General features: G+C 36.2%; 1 protein-coding gene across 1 annotated transcript in view; it reads right to left on the bottom strand.

Moving 5' to 3' along the window:
* The window catches only part of LOC135957371 (F-actin-monooxygenase MICAL3), a 513,724-nt gene that overhangs the window by 274,924 nt on the left and 217,717 nt on the right, over window positions 1-21,083 (bottom strand). Inside the window, exon 5 of the mRNA XM_065508105.1 lies at window positions 16,035-16,127. Coding sequence (XP_065364177.1) covers window positions 16,035-16,127 — 93 coding nt within the window. The remainder of the gene's footprint in view (window positions 1-16,034; window positions 16,128-21,083) is intronic.

Here is a 21,083-nt window from a genome sequence, read left to right as displayed (position 1 = left end):
GATGCTTTGTGTATTTTGTTTTTGTGTTTTGTTTCTTTTGGCGTTGTTGTTGTTTTTTATACAACTAAACTTTTGTTTGGTTGTGTGTTGGTTTTTTTGACAAAAAATCAACAAATCGTATGTTTGAATGTGCATGCTTTGCGTATTTTGTTTCTTTTGGCGTTGTTGTTGTTTTTTATACAATTAAACGTATGTTTGGATGTGTGTTGGTTTCATTGCCTTGCGTATTTTGTTTTTGTTTTTTCTTTTGGTGTTTTGTTTCGTTTGGCGTTGTTGTTGTTTTTTGTGTTCTTGATAAATTTAGGATGCTGTACGCTGAAAGTGGGCAATGTACATACATATATACTAATTATAAAAAATAATAATGCATCCACAACAAAGGTGAAAGGTATATAAGATTCGGCATAGCCGAATATAGCACTCTTACTTGTTAGATTATTTCTTTCGATTTTTATGTTATATGTCCCTCATAGAACTATTTTTTTAAAAAATTGATTTGTCAAAATTACTAATGGATTCAATAAGTCATTCGACGAGAAAACTCTTTCGCTTTAAACATGTGTTGGCTTTATCGTTATTAAAGCATTATAAAGACAATCAAAATGTATTCTCCGATTGCTACTTGTTTCAAATAAATCTAATTCCCGCTTAAAACATTCAGCATTTGATTTAAAATGTTTAGGGCTTTCCTTTTCAATATTGATTGAATATTCTAATTGGTTTTTAAAATTTTGCTCCATTTGTATTTCGGAAACCTCATATCAACGCTTTGAACAGATGAGGGAACATTAAGGTCAAATAGACGTTCATACATTTGCTGTCCATAAATTTTTAACATTGTGTTTTTATATTATAATTTATCTTATAATGTTGAAGTTTTTAGGTTTAATTTAATTTAATTGAATGAACCGTTTTTTGAGAAATCGTAGAATTTTTAGATAACTGCTGTTCATAAAGTGTTCAGAGTAAAATGGTTTCATTTCGGCTTAGTGCTTCTACTGTATCTTTAATGGTGTTTAAAACCTCCACTAATATTTGGAACAAGCCATTCATCAAGCAGAGATGTCATATTTAAATATATTAAAGTATTTTTAATTAATTTTAAATTTCCCGTTTTTCCCGGGAAAAAAATTTAAATTTCCCGGGAATTCCCGACAATAATTTTATAGGAAATCCCGGGATTTCCCGGGGGGAATTCCCGGACCCCAAACCCTAGTTATGGTTGATCCTTTTTAGTTTTTTCTTTCCGTTTTAGTTGTTCTATATAGAGGTAATTAACATCTTGATTTGTTTCGTTTAAAGTTCAACTTCTAGTCCATTCATTTTATTTAAGACTATGGGAGTCTATAATAATATTTATGATGAACGTTATCTATTGACAACCTCTACGATGGGTAGTCATCTTGACGCGATGTAGAGGCTTAAGTGCGATGATTCGTGTTGGCCATGCTGGAGGGGACAGTTTAACTTGAGTTGGCTGTCTCTGGCAGGGTCTCCCATTCCAGAAGGGCACGCGTTGAGCATGATAATAAGAATTACCCTCCCCCCTTTGTCTGATAGCGTCTGTTCTCCTCTGGGCGGCTATCAGACGCTTTTTCCATCGAACCATTTTCCCCTCATTGAGAGGGGTGATTAAGCTGGATAGTCCGGCTGGTCCGTAAGGACTCTTTAATGTCCGTCCGAAATCCACCAGCGTCTGTTTCCCATATTGGGCGGCTGGTGGTCTGCGTCTGTTTCTCCAATGGCAACAGGTTATTCAACACCTGGCAACAGGTATAAAATGCAATAAATTGTCCATCAGGACACATGGAAGAAAGGAAGTCATGCCCCATGTACCCGGTCGGGGGCTTCATAATCTCCGGGGACCCTACTCCCACAGCGATGGTTTCGGGCTGTGGTGAGTCGAATGCTACTGCAACTCAGGCTACTCAGGTAATCACGGGTGCCTCTAAGGGGGAAGCGACTAAGTCGCCCCTCACGGATGCTTCCCATATGCCAACTGTGCGTTCAGGTCTTGTGAAGGAAGACGCATCACCCCTGGCAAATAATCTGCAATTCTTATGAGAAGCAGACGTGTTTTTTATTCGCTCCGCGATTTAAGTGGTTTCAGTGAAAATTTAAATAAAAAGGAAAAATTTAGCGATTGGACGCAAAAAAAAAAATATTTCTCTAAGTGTTTAATATAAACAAACAAAAAAAAATATACAATATAACAAAAAAAATAGAAATTTGTTTAAAAGTGCTTTGTTTATTTTCTTTTTTCAAATTTCGTTAAATTACTGTGAGCATATGAACTCTCATAATGAGAGTAGACTCAGTTTAAACGGTAGAAATGCCTACATATTTTTGAACGGGGAGGGTGAAAATAGAAGTGCTAACAAAAATATAAGAGATCCAGACTTTAACAAAAATTATTTAACCACCAAACCGATTGAGAGAGCGCGCTCTTGTTCCCCCGTGATACAAATACATGAGAACAATATTGCACACACATCATCACCTAGTAATGCTTGTTTAGAACAAAGCATAAAAGAAAATAAAAAGTGTTCTGGTACAACAACAAATACTGCAGTAGATATAACAGAGTCGACAATGATAAATACACAAGCTTATGATAATCCACTAACAACACCTAGTGAGAGTTTTAATGTATTTAACACTGAAAATACCGTGATGGAAGATAATGGAACATCAAGTGGTGCTATACCTAAGGTTGGAAATAAGATAAGTAAAACTAAATCTCCAGTTCAAACAGGTATGCTTAGATATATAAGAATTAATAAGCGAAATTTAAGTCCCCAGAAAAGTCTGCCTTCTGAGAAGAAGCAAAAAATTACTGATAACCCCTTGAAAAGTAACCGTTTTGCTCTCTTGAGTGAGGAAGATTCTAATCGTCAAAAAAATGATGATAAATACATCCGTAAACCGTTAAAACCACCACCAATATTCCTTCGTGAAACTAGCTCTAATAGCTTAGTGAAATCATTTATTGAACTCATTGGAAAAAATAATTTTCATATTGTTCCAATAAGAAAAGGAGGTGTGCAAGAGACAAAAATAGTTGTATACACTGAGGATTGTTATAGAAAAATTTCTCAACACCTAAATGACAGTAAGAAAAACTTTTATACATATCAACTTAAGAGTTGCAAGGGCTTGATAGTGGTCATAAAAGGTATAGAGTCCAGTGTAGATACAAACGAAATCAAGGAGGCCCTGGAAGAATTGGGCTATCAGACAAAGAATGTAGTCAATATCTTTAATAGGGACAAGGTTCCTCAGCCAATGTTTAGGGTTGAGTTAGAGCCTGATGATAGGAAATTAAAAAATAATGAAACTCACCCTATATACACTCTAAGATATTTGTTGAATCGTAGAGTAAATATAGAGGAACCTCTTAAGCGTAATCGTCCAGTTCAGTGTAGTAATTGTCAGGAATTTGGACATACACGTAATTATTGTACCCTACGCACAGTATGTGTTGCATGCGGAGGCCTGCACTCTTCGTCACAATGTGATATAGTTGAGAATGGTCTCAGTAGGAAATGTGGTAACTGCGGTGGAGATCATTCCGCTAATTATCGCGGATGCCCGGTCTACAAGGAGTTACTAAAAAGATTAAGAGAGAGGCAAAAGCTGTTGAGAGGTGAAATAGTTGAATCAACACCTACAAATTCGTTATCTACATTTAGACCACTAAGCTCTGGAGTAGATTTTTCAAATGATAAAATAAATGCGGCTCATCCAGTATCACAGGAAAATGGCCAGGGAGCTACAATTAATGATGGAGCCAGCTCATACGCCAGTATTTTAAAAACGGGTTATCAAAAGCCAAAAGTCCCCCAAAATATGGGAGGGTTGGAAAACCTTATGCAAACACTTACTGAGAATATTTCCTCTCTTAATCAAAATATGACTAACTTCATGTCATCCATGCAAAACACAATACAAGAGCTTCTGAGAGCACAGAACCAAATGATTCAAATTCTATTAACAAGAAAATGAATTTTTTGAAGATATGTTTCTGGAATGCAAATGGTTTAAACCAGCACAAATCGGAAATTTCCCATTTTATGTTAAATAAAAGCATCGATGTGAAATAAAAGCATCGATGTTAAATAAAAGCATCGAGGAAATATATCAGCAGTCATATCCACACAAATCCTAATTTACAGTGTGAGGAAGACATAGATAGGACCGTTAATGACTTCACGTCATTGATTGTTTCGGCTCTGGAACACTCTAGGTGCCAGATCCCTCCAAAAACTAATACGCCTATTTCAAGTTCGGATATTGAAAGACTTCTTCTCGAAAAGAGAAGACTCAGAAGAGAATGGCAACATAATAGATCACCTGCTGCAAAGCAGAGGCTGTCCGCAGCAGTACGAAAACTGAAAAGAGCCCTTCATTTAGAGGAGGATCGCATAAACGAAAAATATATTAAAAGTTTGACGAGTACAAAATACACAAATTTCTCTCTTTGGAAGGCAACGAGGAACATTAAGCCACCGGTAGAGGCACAAAGCGCTTTAAGAAAAGCTGACGGAACCTGGGCACGAAGTGCTATAGAAAAAGCCTCAGTATTTGCTGAACATTTAAGTGAAGTATTTCAACCCAACTCCACGGCAAATGAGTTTGAACTAGAAGAACTGCCAGCTTCAACAATGGCTAATGCAGCCCAATTCAATATTAGTCCTGAGGATGTTAATAGAGTAATTAAAAATAAATTAGACTTGAAAAAATCACCGGGATATGATTTAATAACGCCATCAATGATTAAGAACCTACCAAATGTGGCAATAATTGTGCTATCTATATTGTTTAATGCGATCTTGAAACTAGGAATTTATCCAAAAAATTGGAAAATTTCTCAAATAATAATGATACCTAAACCGGGTAAAGATTTAACCCTGCCATCTTCTTATAGACCTATTAGCCTACTCCCTTGTTTGTCGAAGTTATTCGAAAAAATATTCCAGGAAAAGATAATACCTTTTTTGAATGATGGAAACATTATCCCAGTACACCAATTTGGTTTCCGTGAACATCATGGCACCATTGAACAGGTCAATCGTTTAACTGGAGAGATTCGAAAATCTTTTGAATTAAAGAAATATTGTTCTGCCATCTTTTTAGACGTTGCTCAGGCTTTTGACAAGGTATGGCATAAGGGTCTAATACATAAAATCAAATGTTTACTACCACTATGTACTCATAAATTGCTGGAGTCTTATTTATCGAATAGACTTTTCAGAGTTAAGTACAATGATTATGTGACGAGAGAATGCAAGATTGGAGCTGGCGTTCCACAGGGAAGTGTACTAGGACCTACGCTATATTTGATTTACACCTCCGACCTCCCTACGTGCGATAAACTAACAATTTCAACATTTGCTGATGATACCGCCATTATTAGCTCAGACGAAAACCCACTCATGGCATCTAGTCAACTACAGAATTACCTCGTACGTGTGGAGTCATGGTTGAAAAACTGGCGAATAAAGGTAAATGAGCTGAAAAGTAAACATGTTACGTTCGCTCTAAGGAGAGGAAATTGCCCACCTGTCACACTCAACAACGTTAATATACCGCAGTCTGATTATGTCACCTACCTTGGTATTCATCTAGATAGACGGCTTACTTGGCGCCGACACATAGAAACCAAGAGACTTCACATGAAGTTAAAAGCCTCTAGCTTTCATTGGTTAATCAGTGACCAATCAAAATTAAGCCTTGAATATAAAGTCATCCTGTATAAGACCGTTTTAAAACCAATTTGGACATATGGAATTCAATTATGGGGAATGGCTAGCAACACCAGTATTGATCTTATACAGAGGGCCCAATCTAAAATTCTTAGGACCATGACGGGAGCACCATGGTACATAAGAAATGAAAACATCCACAGAGACTTCGAAGTGACATTGGTAAAGGAAGAGTTCGAGAAAGTCCGTGAGAAATATATTGTGAAGCTGCGAAACCATCCCAATACGCTTGCAAGACAACTTGTGCAGACCCAAACCCGATCCAGGCTCCGTAGAGCAGATCTACCACCCCGCTAAGATGAGTGACAGTTTACCATAATGGCTCTCTTGCTGAAGAGCAAATAGTTTTAATTTTAGTTATAAGATTTAAATACTTATTGTAAGGTCAAAATAGACAGATTCAATAAATCAATAAAACGTTAAAAAAAAAAAAACCCTGGCCAATTCCGGCTCTGAAACTAACCTCAGGCATAAAAACCATGCTAGAAGGGCTGCTAACACCAGGCGTTCCGCTTACCGCTTGTTGAGGCACTTGGCTCTAAAAAAGTCGAGGATCTCACTAAGGAGCAACAAGCTTCACTCTCCTGGGCGAAAGCCTATATTACTGGTCTCAAGACCGCTCCTCCTTCTGCTGAATTACCAGCGGGGCCTAAACGGCAACGTTCAGAGGAGGATACAGCGGCCAAGAGCCAGCAACCGGGACCTAAAAGGCCCAAAGCGACATAAAGGTCGTTAGCCAAGTCCTTTAGCGAGATTGTCAAAGACAGTCTTGTCAGGGCGGTTATCGACCGGAGTGCCAATGACGGATCCATATCTCAATTGAATTGGGATATGGTGAAGCAAAAACTGGTAGGGGTGTTTTGGAAAGTTCTCAAAGAGAACCCAGGCACTCCTCCACAACGCGATGACGCTGGTTGGTACCAGGGTCACGTAAAACTTATGTCTTGCGTAGATGAACGTCAGCGTTGCTACTAAAGACTGCCGTCGCATCACTGGGTGAGGTATGGCCGGGGTCTAGGCTTGAGGTGGTATCTGTGAGTGAGATACCCCGAAAGCCTAGATCCATAGCTAAAATACCAGCTGAGCCATCTAGCCCGGAGGAGATCTTGGAGATCCTTCAGTGCTGCAACCCACTGCTTCCAACTCAAGACTGGAAAGTTGTTAAGGTTACGGATGTCCTGAATAAGGACTCTTTGGGGTCGCTAAGGAAGGCACAAGGGAAGGTCTACTATGGATTTGGTACGATCATCCTGCGTGTCTACCGTAGCGACAACAAAGGCGATACCTCCTCAGGTGTTGTCAAGCCCATGCTCTCGGAAGAGGGCATGGAATGCAATGACGCCACTGATCCAACCGACACTGAAGATACCAACTCAGTCTCCGAACTAGTTGGTACATTCTTTGAACGGATGGATGAGGTGGTGGACGAGGACGCCCTCCTGAATTCTGACCAGGAGGACGCCGACGTCACTATTGTAAAAATGGAGCATGGTGAGGGAGACACAGATAAACCTTCACCACTCTAAAGCAGCATCAGCTGCACTGCTCCTCCGAATTGCTCAGAACGGGGAGGAGCTAGTCATGGTCCAGGAACCTTGGGTCCATCAGAATCGCATCTGTGGACTATGTCTGAAGGGCTATAAGCTCTACTTCGCTAAAGGCGCAGGTAAAATTAGATCCTGTATTATGGCTAAAAGCTCTTTGAAAATCTTCATCCTGTCTGATTACAGCAATGAAGAATAATGAAGGCTGTTTATTATGGTTGATATCCAGCTACATGGCGCATGACTACGGGGAGCGTCCACCAAACGATGATGTCTGTAGTGCTGTGAAATAGGCGAATGAGTCCAGGATACCTTTGGTTATCTGTGCTGATGCTAACTCGCACCACATTGTATGGGGTAGCAGCGACACCAACACAAGAGGTGAGAGTCTTTTAAGTTTCATACTTAAAGTAGTTTGGAAGTAGTTAATAGAGGTTCAGAACCTACCTTCATTGTTTCAAACAGAAGTGAGGTACTAGACTTAACACTTGTGAGTGCTGAGCACCACAGTATGATTAATAACTGGGCTGTCTCCGGCGACTGCTCTTTTTCTGATCATCTATATATTGATTTCAATATTAGTGTAACTTATAGGAGTGATAATACCATTATAAATAGGAGAAATCAGTGAATCACTTTAAGAACCTTACGAAGTATGCGAAAAGGAAAGCCTGGAGGGACTTCTGTAGCAGTGTGGAAGGATCCTCTGAGACTAACCGATTACGTAAAATTCTATCAACTTCGCCGGTTGTACCAAGCTATATCCAGAAACCCTGTGGTAGATGGACTCTGAATAGTAAAGAAACACTTGAGGTCCTATTAGATACTCATTTTCCAGGTTGCCTCCCAGTCGATGATGAGACTGTGAATGGGGCTGCCGATTCTGCTGCTCCGGGTGATAACTCTGTTCCGATAAACAGGGATAGAATCCAATGGGCAATCAAAAGCTTCGACCCGTTTAAATCTCCTGGGCCGGATGGCATTATTCCTGCTGATCTTCAAAAGAACGAAGAAATAGTTCTACCATGGCTCATTAGCATATACACAGCGTGTATTAGATGGACCTATATCCCTACATGGTGGACGAGATGTAGAGTAGTCTTCATTCCTAAAGGTGGTAAGGCGACTCACACTAAACCAAGGGATTATAGGCCAATTAGTATTGCATCCTTCCTGCTGAAAACCCTAGAAAGGGTGATTGACGTATATCTGAGAATGACCATTCCATCGGAACTCATCTCTAAATCCCAACATGCCTACACCAAAGGCAGATCTGTGGAAACAGCTCTACATTCGCTAGTTGGCTCCATTGAAGAGTCGCTAATACATAAGGAGTATTCACTTGTTGCCTTTCTCGATATTGAAGGAGCTTTAACAATGTCAGGCCCGATGCCATCCTATCTGCGATGGATGAACTGGGAATTGATCTATGTGTTCGCCGACTAGTCGAAAAGATACTCGGTTACAGAGTCATTTGTGCTACTTTAGGAGGTGTAAGTTTTTTAAAAGTGGCCAATCGTGGAACCCCGCAGGAGGGTGTATTATCAGCACTTCTGTGTAATTTGGCTATGAATTCCCTGTTGATCAGGATGGACAACCGTAGGATCAAGACAGTCGCATATGCTGACGATGTTGCAGTTTTTATATCTGGTAAATTTCTGGATACAATATCTAGTTGTATGGAATCAGCATTAAGTACACTGAGTGAGTGGAGTATTTCAAGTGGACTTAGTGTGAACCCACAAAAAACGGAATTGGTTCTCTACACTAGGAGGTATAAGATCGATGACTTCAGACCACCTAGACTGAATGGAATCACTCTTGAGATTAGAGATAATGCGAAGTATCTTGGCATCATTCTAGATAAAAGACTGTCCTGGAATTTGAATATTCTAAACAGGATTAATAAGGCTTATGTAGCCATCTACTCCTGTAAGAAGGCAATTGGTACAAACTGGGGTATTTGCCGAAGGGTATCAATTGGATCTTCAAAGCAGTTGTTAAACCCATCTTGTTCTATGGAGTGTTGGTGTGGTGGCACGCCTTGGATAATGCTACTCACCATAAGGCTGTGGAACGAGTTCTCAGGACTATTGCGATACTGATTACAGGCGCTATAAGGACTACCCCCTCTAAGGCACTTTATACTATACTAAACTGGTTACCAGTTGATTTGATGGTGATACAAATGGCTCTCAACTCTGCTGTGGTAAAGATCATGGGCACTCTAAGATACTGAACTGCTATGGGTACTTACATAGTAATGTCGATTACTGCATCGCAAAACCATTTTTCGATAGGCATTTCCATATTAAGATCCCGAATAGGGATTCATGGCAGCGCGGACTCTTACCCCCTGATGATGTCATAAGGGTATTTACTGATGGCTCAAAGCGGGGCAATAGGGTGGTGGTATTTTTATTGAGAACTATAGGATTAAATCCTATTTCAGGCTACCTAACTTTTGTACGGCTCTTCAGGCGGAAGTTACGGCCATTAAACGTGCATCCAACTGGCTGAGGTTTTATCAAATATCTGGTGATATATGTATATTTACCGATGGCAAGGCTGCCGTTAACAGAATAGCGGGTGTCTTTACGACATCTAGGTTAACCGAGGAATGCCAGGTATCCCTTAATGAGATAGCGAGACATTCTAGGATAACGCTTATATGGGTCCCTGGCCCGATGGTAATCAGGGTAATTGTATAGATGACGAACTGGCCAAAATGGGTGCGATGATGGATGATAATGAGATCGACACCATTTCTGGTATCTCCCTTGCTATATGCAAGATGGCTCTTCAGCGGACACTATATGAATCTGCACAAAGCAGGTGGACCAATGAGTCTTCCTGTGTTACAACGAGGTCTACTTGGCCCGTATATGATGCCAGCAGGACGAATCTACTTATGGAATTTCGTCGTGAGCAAATAAGGCTAATTGTCTCCTTCATTACAGGACACTGTATAATTGGCACACATGCTAGGAGATTGGGCCTACGGTATAATGACTACTGTAGGAGCTGCCATAATGAAGAAGAGGATGAGACGGTGTCACACCTATTCTGCCAATGCCCGGCTCTGATAAACCTCAGGGAACGCATCTTCGGAATACCATTCTTATCATGCTTAGATGAACTATCAAGGATAAGTCTTAGACGAATCTACTCTTTCATCATAGAATCTGGTAGCCTGGAAACGGCGGACGTATAATTAATACCAAGATGTTTACCCCCTGGGTATCACAACGGGATCAGTTTTGAATGGACCCAAGTGAGCTGCTTGAAGAGTGGCTACCCATGGAACCTAACCTAACCTTATGTATTGACAAGAAAGTTTTGAAAACAAGAACCCTCAACCGACTGACCGCTAGTGGTTATCAATGGCTCACATTCGTTTTCATATTTTCTTCCCAGAGCACCAATTGTAAAGTAAAAAGTACTATACCTTTAACGCCATTTGTATACATTTCATCAGAATATTGAATATTTTAATAAATAAAAATGATTTTTTTAATTTTAAAAATATTGAAATTTGTATTTTAACCTATATTGTTTATGTTTGTGTTTATTTCAAAAATATTTATATTTATTGACCACTTTTTGTGTGTAACAACAATAAAATTAGTTTCAGACTGGCGATTGTTTTAAAATATTTTAGCAATAATTCTTTCTGTGTATGCATTTTACTACTTATTTGTTAAAACTTGTCATAATTTGTTGTATGTTGTGGATTTTTGATTTGCAGTACATTTTTATGTTTAAATATATTTAGTTCAAATGGTATCTAAAATGTTCTTCAAAAATTATATCATTTAATATCCTTGATATTTATCAATAAATTATTTTAAATAAATAATATAAATACGACACAATATTTTACTAGATTCTAAAAACAGTGGTCAACAAAATTTTGTAACAACTAATGTACATACTAATTTTAAATTACCTACCTACCAGCGTTCAAACGCCATAGCGGAGTTCACTATTAAGTGCGAATGGTCTAGCATCATTGCAAATGGAAAATTTTTCCGTAATCCAATATCAAAATACACTCAGGTCTCGTTTTATGCGATATATGCGTTTCAAAAAAAATCGCATAAATTGAATTCGCATATAAAAACTAATGATTCGTTCCAAAATTCTGAAAAACCGCATAAATTCAGATTTTAATTAAAAAATCAGAACAAAATCGCATAAAAAAATCAACAAAAATATATTTATTTAATTAATTTAAACAAAAAAAGAAAATACGTTAAAAAATATTTATAAAAATTCGATTTCGAATTTTTAAGTTGCTTATGCAACTCTAGATATCCGGAAAACAGATCAGTCAGTCCGAGATGAATCTTTAATGCTCTTTCCGTATCTGAGTCTATATTAAGAATTTGATTTTGTAAAAATCAAACTATAACCATTATATCAGTGATGCAAAATTGGTTTAATTTAAAAATTTTAAAAAACACATAAAATTTCAAAATCTTTTAAAATTCTAAAAAAAAATTAATTTAAAAACCGCATAAAACGAGACCTGAGTGTACACACAAAAACCTTTACAATTTTGCAATGAAACAAGACTTTTCGCTCTTAATAGCGAACTCCGCACATATTTATTTTGATTTGATCTGGTCTAGTTTTTGTGTTACAGCCCACAGTGGGGCAGAATCGCCATTTTTTTGTTTCCCATCCGATTTCAAAGAATTTTATATTTTTGGAAAGCGCTCGGCTTTTATATTGAAAAATGCTTGCGTGTGCTATTTATCTCTTATAATTTCCTAGTTATAGACATTTCAAAATTGAAATTTTAAAATTTTGCCATACCTTGGTCCGCTTTTTTAAAAATATAGGGCGCACTTTTGGACCGAATGGACTCGAATTTTTATCAAAATGTCAAATAAAAATAAATTCAATAAAAGCTTTAAAAATTTTTTTTAAAATTTTTTTTTTTTATCGAATCTGCCTTACTTAGGCCTGACAATAAGTAATAAAATCTTATAACTAAAATTAAAACTAAATGCTCTCTGACGGGAGCGTTGATGTTCATATGGGCCACATCTTAGCGGGGTGGTAGATCGGCTCTACGAAGCCTTGATCTTGTTTGGGTCTGTGTGAGATGTCTTGCAAGCGGGTTCGGGTGGTTCCACAATTTCATGATGTATTTCTCACGGACATTCTTGAATTCATCTTTAACTAACGGTACTTGTAGGTCTCTATGGATGTTCTCATTTCTTATGTACCAAGGTGCACTTGTCATTATCCTAAGAATTCTCGATTGGGCCCTCTGTATAAGTTCAATACTGGAATTACTGGCCGTTCCCCACAATTGGATTCCATATGTCCTGATTGGTTTTAAAACACACTTATACAGGTGATTGAGTAACCAGTGAAGGCTCTTAACTTCATGTGAAGTCTCTTGGCTTCTATACGACGACGCCAAGTAAGTCGTCTATCCAAGTGAATACCAAGGTATGTAACAGTATCTGTCTGTGGAATGTTTATGTTATTTAGTGTGATAGGTGGACAATCACCCCTTCTGAGAGTAAATGTGATGTGTATTCGTCAAACTCTCAATGTATCTTTCGTTTCTGCGATCCTCTTCAAAACAAAGGGCTCTCTTCAGTCTTCTAGTAGCGATGGACAGCCTCTGCTTTGCAGCAGGTGATCTATTTTGTTGCCATTCTCTTTTCGAGAAGCAATCGTTCAATATCTGAATTGGAAATATGCATTTTTGGCTTTCTAGAGATCTCGATCCTTGAATGATCCAGAGCCGAAATAATTAATGACGTGAAGTCATTGACGCATTCGTTTATCTCTCCCTCACACTGTATATTTGTATTTGTGTGGATATGGCTACTGATAAACTTTTTGTATTTAAGCCAATTTGTTTTGTAAAACGGAATATTTTCAGGAGATTTTGGTATATTTTTCCCATAATAGGTGACTATTACGGGTGAATGGTCGGAAGATAAATCAAAAGATATTTCCGTAGATATTGAAGTTCGATCTACATTTCTGGATATGGCAAAGTCTATAAGGTCAGGAATTTTCCTAGGATCATCCAGGCAATTCTTACTGTCAACTAGGGCTTTGTAGAGTTGTCTTCCTCTAGGGTTAATTAGCCGTGAACCCCAGTATGTGTGTTTCGCATTGTAATCACCACATGCCAGGAAACGATCTCCTAGAGTTTCAAAGAATTCTTCAAATTTGTCCTTAGTCAGCGAAAATCGTGGGGGCAATATATGGAACTCACTGTAAGATTTCCAAATGAACATTCCAGTCGTATGGAAGTTGCTTGCATATATTCTTTTGAAAATTCATCTAGGGCATAAAGTTTTAAACGGCTTTTAATCAAGATACCAGTACCACCATGAGCTTTTCCGTCGGGATGATTTGTGTTATGGAATGAAAATCCTGGAATATAAAAGTTGTATCTATTTGTAAGGTGTGTCTCAGAAATTGACATCACATCGACGTCTTTACTTATCATAAAATTATAAACCTCAGATTTATGTTGGTTCAAACCATTTGCATTCCAAAAACAAACTTTCAAGAAACTCTTTTTTTTGGTAGGAGGATTTGAAGCATTTGGTTCTGCGCTCTCAGTTTGAAAAAAAAAAAATTTCAAATTGTATACATAAATTTAAATTCTAGAAATGTTAAATGAAAGTTAAAACTTTAGAACAACGATGGTATACATAGTTTGGAAGAATTTGTTTATGTTCTAGCTGTTGGTTAATGTTTCATACACAATGCGATTCATTCCCATCATTCTCTTCCAAAGATACACAATTTTCACATGCACAAAATATTTATATTTTATTTGATTTTTATTTCTCATAAATAAAAGTAAACAAAAGCAGCTGATTAATCAATTGCACAATAAATTCAAGTTTGCGAGTCGAAATTGTCGCGCAAACTTATCAGAGTTGTTCAAACGAATTTCCATAAATTTTTTGACAGTTCATTTGCAAGAGTGTAAAAATGCACATATTGCACAGTTTGTGAGACATTTAAGCGTCTACATTTTTTTTTTTTTTAATACGTTTATTATAATATTGTTTCTGCCTTTAATGTCTAGGCCTTACAATAAGTAATTTAAATCTTATAACTAAACAATTATTGTTCTCTCAGAGGAGAATCGTATTTGGTATATTAGATGAGTGGTAAATCAGCTCTACGTAGCCTTGATCCGTCTTGCGTTACTGTAAGTAGCCTTGCGAGCGGGTTCGGATGATGATGTAATTTTGACAAATAAGCTTCACGAGTTTTTCTAAATTCTTCCTTGACCAAAGGTACATCTAAGTCTCTGTGGATGTTTTCATTTCTTATGTACCATGGAGCTCCCGTCATGGTTCTAAGAATTTTGGATTGTGCCCTCTGTATGAGATCTATATTGGTATTACTTGCTGTTCCCCATAATTGGATTCCGTATGTCCAAATTGGTTTTAAGACCGTCTTATACAGGATGACTTTGCAGTTAAGGCTTAATTTCGATTTATGGTGGATTAGCCAGTGTAAATTAGAAGCTTTTAGTTTCATGTGGAGCCGCTTGGCGTCTACATGAGGACCCTTATTGTAATTCGAATCAATTTCTTTTCGAATCGAATTACGGAGTAACCCCCCTGATTTGTTGGTCCTCAAATCAGGCAGTTGATGAAAGATGAAATATTTAAAGAAGAACTTAGTGATTAAGAAAAATCAACCCGGGAATCTTTAATAAAAGTGGCTTTAAATTTTCTCAGAAATCAAGCGATAATAAGTATTGTCGCGTAGCTGTTATCTACTTATAGATTTGGGCTGTAATATGTCATTGAAAATACATTTCCTATATTCATATTTAGATAAGCATAATGTTGATAGCATGCTGTTGTTAGCATTGTTTGAAAGTATGGCAACACTGAATGTTTAAGCTGCGAACATTAACATCGAAAGCTCTAGAATTCGAATATAGTAGTTGTCCGTTAAGATCATTGTAGAAAGCTCACGAAAGTTGGCGTGTGTATAAATAGCGGCAGAGGGCAGTCGTCAATGAGTCTAATTTGAAACATCGTTAAGTAATGAGATCAACTTCATTATAATATGTGTGTATTTCAGCAATGTTATAAACGTGTATAAAAGTACTGAGTGACTATTTAAAGTGTTGTTGTATAAATTTAAATAAATAAAGAGTTGATACAATTTTAAACTAATAAATTGTTTTTCAGTTGCAATCAAAAGTATCCGGTTTATTTAAAGGAAATAAAACAACGTTTTAAAAAGGTTAAAATGTAACAATGTAAAACCAGAAATTTTGTGAAACCTCACATGGGCGTTACTAACAAATGCATTTTTTTATACAAATTGATTTGAAGGACATTTTTGATAGTTTTTTATTCTGATAAATTAAAATTGATCTGCAAAATTAATTTTGCAAAAACTTTAAGCTCAGTTTACATTGTCTCACAAGTAATATGATCTGTAAAATATATAAAATATATATTAATTTGTAATGACAGATTAAAATTTGATAGTTAAAATATAGCACATCTCTACTTTAAAGTTGCTGAACCTATATACATGAGTCAACAAGATTTGAGAATGAAATAAAACATAAATTTAAGTTGGGAACATTGAATTAATTTTTTTACACACATAAAATACGAAGAGAGCGCTGGAATATTGATAGCATTCATTATTTCTAATTAACTGACAAATTTATGAATTAATGATATTAATGAATTCTTACACTGAATTTTTCTTGTGCAGTACTAGCATCAATAGAACGTACATGGATTAGATTCCGTTTTTGTAAAGCATCAAATTTACTAAAACTCGCTTTCTGGAAAAAAAAAATATGTATAAAAATAAAATAAGAAATCAGTAAAAATCTGTTTAATTTTGCATATCTTCATTAGTAGAACCGCACAGTGGTTTAGAAACATTTTATTTTGTAAATAATTCTGCAGCTAGAAATTTGGAACTTATATAAATTGCTTATATTTTAATTGACATTTTATAAAAAATACCCTCCCATAAAAGAAACCGAAAAAAGTCGACGAAAAATGTAAAGAAATGTTTCAACACAAATATCTCTTGAACTGAAAAAGATATCCCACAGAAGTATGCGTATTATTAATTTCTACCTAAATATAAAATTTCTTGGCAATCGGATAAGTACTGAATTATTGGTGATATTTCCAAAATTTTATAGGCGAGAGGTAAGCAACTTTGGTGAGCCCCACCTGGAATCCATTCAAACACGAACACAAGTAAATACAAATAAACTCAAAAACACCTTAGCACTGAATTATTTCCAACATAAATAGTTTCAAACCATTGTGAACCGATGCACAGTGATCCATTCACAGGCAGAAATAAAAAAAATATTTTCTTAAATGCTATGTAATCTACACATATACTATAATAAAAAAGAAATATAGTTTAAAGTTAATTTTAATGTCGCACGACGCATCGCGGCGCTAATATCGGCCTAATGGCCGAAAAAATTATGATCTCACTCAACTTGCAGCAAAATATAGTTCTAACATTGAAACAATTACACACTTTAACAAGTACGAGATCTATATTCGGCTGCGCCGAATCTTATATACCCTTCACCAAATTATACTTCAATATAAAAATTTTAAATATTTTTAGGTAAACAAATTTTTTTTTCCAATGTTGTTTTTCAATTTTTTTCGAATTGTTTTTGTTTAAATTTTAAATTTTTTTTGGTTTCTTTAACTTTTTTAATATTTAGCGAAAAAAAAACTTTTGGTGTAAAAAAAAATTCGGGTTAAAAAATATTTTTTCCAATTTTGACCCATTGTAGGTCCAACTATGGTCTTATATACGTTATTGCAAAGGTCTTTGAAATATCTATCATTAGATATCCATATTGTCTATATTAATGGACCGATTTTTTTGATTTTAAATAGCAACCGAGCCGGAAGTATGTATTCGTGTATGTATGTTATTTGGGGGCTTCTGAAAGTTAATTTCAACAGACAGACGGACTGACTGACAGACAGACAGAGAGAAATTGTTTAGATTTATTGCTTCATCCCAAAGCCACACGTAATATTAACAAAATGAGATATCGATCATAATAATCGATGTATTATTTTCGAATTTATTCACAATTAAGTGAATACGCTTATTTTCAGAAAATTGTATATGCGTACAAGTATGTACTTTGAGTGTACGTTTTACATGTGTACATTTTTAAATTACTACGTTTATTATTACTTATCGTAACGTTTATTATTACTATTCGCAAATAAAAATATTGCAATTAGAAAATTTTGCCGCATACATTTTTTTAATTTGCGAATAGCTAAAGCTGGAGGTCCATACTATGCGTAGTCGCGTCAAAGCATTGCGTGCTTTTCATACCTACTTCGCATTCTACGTTTCAAGTTACATGCGATGCTTTTTAAGCGTAAATTTTTTGTTTTATTATTAAAAAAAACTTCCCGTTTTCTGCAGCTTTTATTTATTTTTCCACCATTAAACTTGTTTTAATTTATTCAAATTGAAAAATACACATTAAAAAAAGAATATAAATTGTCAAAATCAGCTAACATGTTCGTGCGCCGTAAAACACCATTAGTGTATTAAAAACTTTTAAAAATATTCAAAATCCAAACAACTTTTTTAAAACAAATACTCCAGCTATTTTAGAAGACATTTATATTTAGATAAATGTCACAAGCGACCTGGAAAGCTTGAAAACTTCATATGAATGATATTGTGTTCCATTCATAAATGACAAAGTTCAACCTTTCCAATAAAACAAGAAATTTTAAAAAATAATCAGTACTTTTTTTATAGCCGATTCAAATTTAAAATTTTAAATGGCCCTTTATAATGTTCAGCAAGTATGATGAAAAGAGGCAGATACATATATATTAGTGCTACCAAAGCTCTGAGAACATTTATCTTAATTTTGCATAACAATAATTCATGTCAAATATGACCCAAAGACATTGGCCCATAATCATAGTCAAAAATAAAGTACATTTTAAGAGAATTAAACTCGACTTTACTTAAGAGTGGACTTTAGGTCTATCATAGATAAGTAAATTGAAATCACCAGTACTAACAGGTATGCTTAGATATGTAAGTATTAATAAAAGAAATTTAAGTCCCCAAAATAATGGAACGTCTGTCAAGAAACAGAAGATAGTTGATAATCCCTTGACAGGCAATCGTTTCGCACTCTTGAGCGAGGATAATAATAATAAGAGTATAAAAGATGGTGCTTACGAAAAGAAATCATTAAAGCCACCACCAATATATCTGCGTGAGTCCAGAACGAATAATTTGGTCAAAACATTTGTTGAACTCATTAGAAAAAATAATTTCCATATTGTTCCAATAAGAAAAGGCGGTGTGCAAGAGACGAAAATAGTTGTACACTGAGGATTTTTATAGAAAAATCTCTCAATACCTAAATGATAATAAAAATAATTTGTATACCTATCAACTGAAAAGTAGTAAAGGGTTGACAGTTGTCATTAAAGGCATAGAGTCCAGTGTTGAGACTAATGGTATCAAGGAGGCCCTGCAAGAATTGGGCTACGAGATAAGAGCTGTAGTTAATATATTCAATAAAGATAAAATTCCTCAGCCAATGTTTAGATTCGAGTTGGAGCCAGAAAAAAATAAATTGAGGGGAAATGAAACTCACCCAATTTACTCAACACGATATCTGTTAAATCGTAGAATAACCATTGAGGAGCCTCTTAAAAGAAATCGTCCTGTTCAATGTGGCAATTGTCAAGAGTTTGGACATACTAAAAATTATTGTACCTTGCGAACAGTGTATGTGGCATGCGGAGACCTTCATTCTTCATCACAATGTGATATCCTAAATGGTATCAGAAGAAAATGTGGTAACTGTGGTGGCGATCATTCAGCCAACTACCGCGGGTGCCCAGTTTATAAGGAGTTATTGAACAGATTAAGAGAGAGGCAAAAGCTAATAAGAGGGAAAACATCTGAAGTACCTGCCTACAAATTTGAAAACACCTCCCCACAAGTCAATCCTGAAGTTCCGCTATTGAACAAACAAGCAGCCTCAACTCAATTAAATTTACAATCCACTCAAATTGATCAGCCTAAGAATGTAGCAGGTTCTTATGCCAATCTTTTGAGAACGGGTTGCCAGCAACCTAGTGTTCCCCAAAATACGGGAGGGTTGGAAGCACTTATGCACGCGCTTACCCAGAATATTACCTCTCCTAATCAAAATACGACTAACTTTATGTCATCCATGTAAAACACAATACAAAAGCTTTTAAGAGCGCAGAACCAAATGATACAAATTCTCTTAACAAAAAAATGAGTTATTTGAGATTATGTTTCTGGAATGCAAACGGTTTAAACCAACACAAGTCAGGGGTATCCCACTTTATGCTGAATAAAAACATCGACGTGCTATTGGTTTCGGAAACTCATCTTACCAATAGGTATAACTTTTATATTTCGGGTTATACATTCTACGGTACAAATCATCCTGACGGTAAGGCACATGGTGGCACTGGTATTTTAATTAGAAATCGTTTAAGACATTATCCCCTAGATGAATTCTCAAAAGACATGGAGTTTTTCCGACAAATTGGAAAACTTCTCAGATAACAATGATACCAAAGCCAGGTAAAGACTTGACCGTACCATCCTCCTATAGATCAATAAGCTTACTTCCTTGCTTATCGAAGCTATTCGAAAAAGTGTTTCAAAAGAAAATCATACCAATCATACCGCTCAAGCCTTCGACAAAGTATGGCACAAAGACCATAAAATAAAATGTTTGCTGCCACCATTTACGCATAAACTATTGGAATCTTATCTATCGGACCGTATATTTACAGTTAAGTACAACGATTACGTGACAAGAGAATATAGGATTGGATTTACACCTCTGATTTGCCTACGAGCGATGAATTGACTATTTCTACATTTGCTGATGACACCGCAATTATTAGCTCGCATGAAAACCCATATATAGCATCTAGTATACTAGATGGCTAATTAAGATGTGTGGAAACATGGTTAAACAAATGGAGAATACGTGTAAATGAGTTAAAAAGCAAACATGTTACGTTCACACTGAGGAGGGGATGCTGTCCACCTGTCACACTTAACAATGTTAATATACCTCAGTCCGATTATGTTACATACCTTGGTATTCACTTAGATAGAATACTTACTTGGCGCCGTCATATAGAAACCAAGAGACTTCACATGAAGTTAAAAGCATCTAGCCTTCACTGGTTAATAAATGACCAATCAAAGTTAAGCCTGGACTGTAAAGTCACCCTGTTTAAAGTCATTTTAAAACCAATTTAGACATATGGAATCCAATTGTGGGGAATGGCCAGTATTGAGCTTATACAGAGGGCCCAGTCGAAAATTCTTAGGACCATGACGGGTGCACCATGGTACATAAGAAATGAAAACATCCACAGGGACTTGGAAGTGCCACTAGTGAAGGATGAGTTTAAGAAAGCCCGCGATAAATATATACTGAAACTACAATCCCACCCAAATCCGCTTGCTCGGCTTCTCGCACAGAGCCAAACCAGATCAAGGCTTTGCAGAGGAGATCTACCACCCCGTTAAGATGAGGTCCATGCATCAAGCAGTGCTCTCTTTAGAGAGCAATTAGTTTTAATTTTAGTTATAAGATTTAATCACTTATTGTTAGGCCTAAGGATATAGGCAGATTCAATAAATAAATAAAAAAAAAATATAAAAGGAGTCAAACATAAAATAAACACCAAAATAATAC

Source organism: Calliphora vicina, chromosome 4 (assembly GCF_958450345.1).
Source record: "Calliphora vicina chromosome 4, idCalVici1.1, whole genome shotgun sequence".
Classification (NCBI taxonomy): Eukaryota; Metazoa; Arthropoda; class Insecta; order Diptera; family Calliphoridae; genus Calliphora; species Calliphora vicina.
The sequence above is the reverse complement of the archived record's forward strand: the minus strand, read 5'-3'. Positions and strand labels throughout refer to the sequence as shown.